The sequence below is a fragment of the Plectropomus leopardus genome, unplaced genomic scaffold, assembly GCF_008729295.1.
Source record: "Plectropomus leopardus isolate mb unplaced genomic scaffold, YSFRI_Pleo_2.0 unplaced_scaffold11723, whole genome shotgun sequence".
Classification (NCBI taxonomy): domain Eukaryota; kingdom Metazoa; phylum Chordata; class Actinopteri; order Perciformes; family Serranidae; genus Plectropomus; species Plectropomus leopardus.
In genome coordinates this window covers 1,075-2,152 of record NW_024612420.1, presented here as the reverse complement: position 1 = coordinate 2,152, position 1,078 = coordinate 1,075, and the positions used below count along the sequence as shown (strand labels likewise).

The 1,078-nt window shown below is 35.9% G+C and overlaps 1 protein-coding gene across 1 annotated transcript; it reads left to right on the top strand.

The window, feature by feature from the left end:
• Positions 1-455: 455 nt before the first annotated feature.
• Positions 456-801, top strand: LOC121963566 (retinol dehydrogenase 11-like; the record flags this gene model as incomplete). The annotated part of the gene is made up of 2 exons (XM_042513848.1): positions 456-607; positions 697-801. Coding segments are annotated over exons 1-2 (247 nt in total), but the record flags the coding sequence as incomplete, so codon positions are not given.
• Between the last annotated feature and the right edge of the window lie 277 nt (positions 802-1,078).

Sequence of the window (1,078 nt, the reverse complement as noted above, 5' to 3'; positions counted from 1 at the left end):
TCCACATTCCAATCAGCTACTGATGAAAGCGAAAATTTAGGTTTTTGCCGATTACATAAAAAACGTACAGGTACAAAGGCACACTAAAAGTAGGTCTCCAATATATACAATTTTTCACTTAAATAACACATTTATTATACTAAAGAATCTAATAAAACATCATTTTGGTTAATATCCGTGCAGTTTTTTTCACAGAAAAGCTACTATTACATCACAAAATCTGCTTTTTAAGCTCAACTTTGTGAAAACCTAATACATTTAAGTGGGTATCTACATTTAATAATCAAATTGTCTAAGACAAATATTTGCCCCATTTCCTTTTGACTAGTTTGAACCTTTATCTCTTTATTCCCTTTTATAAAACACAGTGCAAATCGTGTCACAAGGTGGTGCTCCTGACACACATTACATTTTGCTGCTGTAGCTCAGCGCTGTCTATGTTTCTGTTTAGGGGCAAAGATCATCATGGCGTGCAGAGACATGGAGCGAGCACAGGCGGCTGCGAAAGAGGTCATTGAAAACTCTGGCAATGAGAATGTCATCTGCATGAAACTTGACTTGGCAGACAGCAAGTCGATAAGAGAGTTCGCTGAAGCCATCAACAGAGGTTAACCCCATATATTCCTTTGAGAAATGTGCACATGAAGGGACTTTTAAAGGCAGAACCATTTAACTTTTTAATGTATTTTTGTACAGATGAGCCGAAGCTCAACATCCTCATCAACAATGCCGGTGTGATGGTTTGTCCTTACGGGAAAACAGCAGATGGCTTTGAGATGCAGATCGGGGTTAACCACTTTGGTAAATATAAATATGTAGTCTCTTATCTTTACTATTTTTATAGATGGACCTTGAAAGTGCTTTTTTGCCACTGACAGGTTCAGATTGTTGTTATATATTTTTTACATTAAGGAAAGGATCCCTTTAGTAATAGAACTTTTTTTTTGAAAGAGTAAGATCATTTTTGTTGAACCAGAAACAGCCACAAAATCACGATCATCAAACCCACCAGACCCGATTTAAATCAACTAATTTTATCATCATAAAACACAATTCATTCAAAGTTGTCAGAAAGATA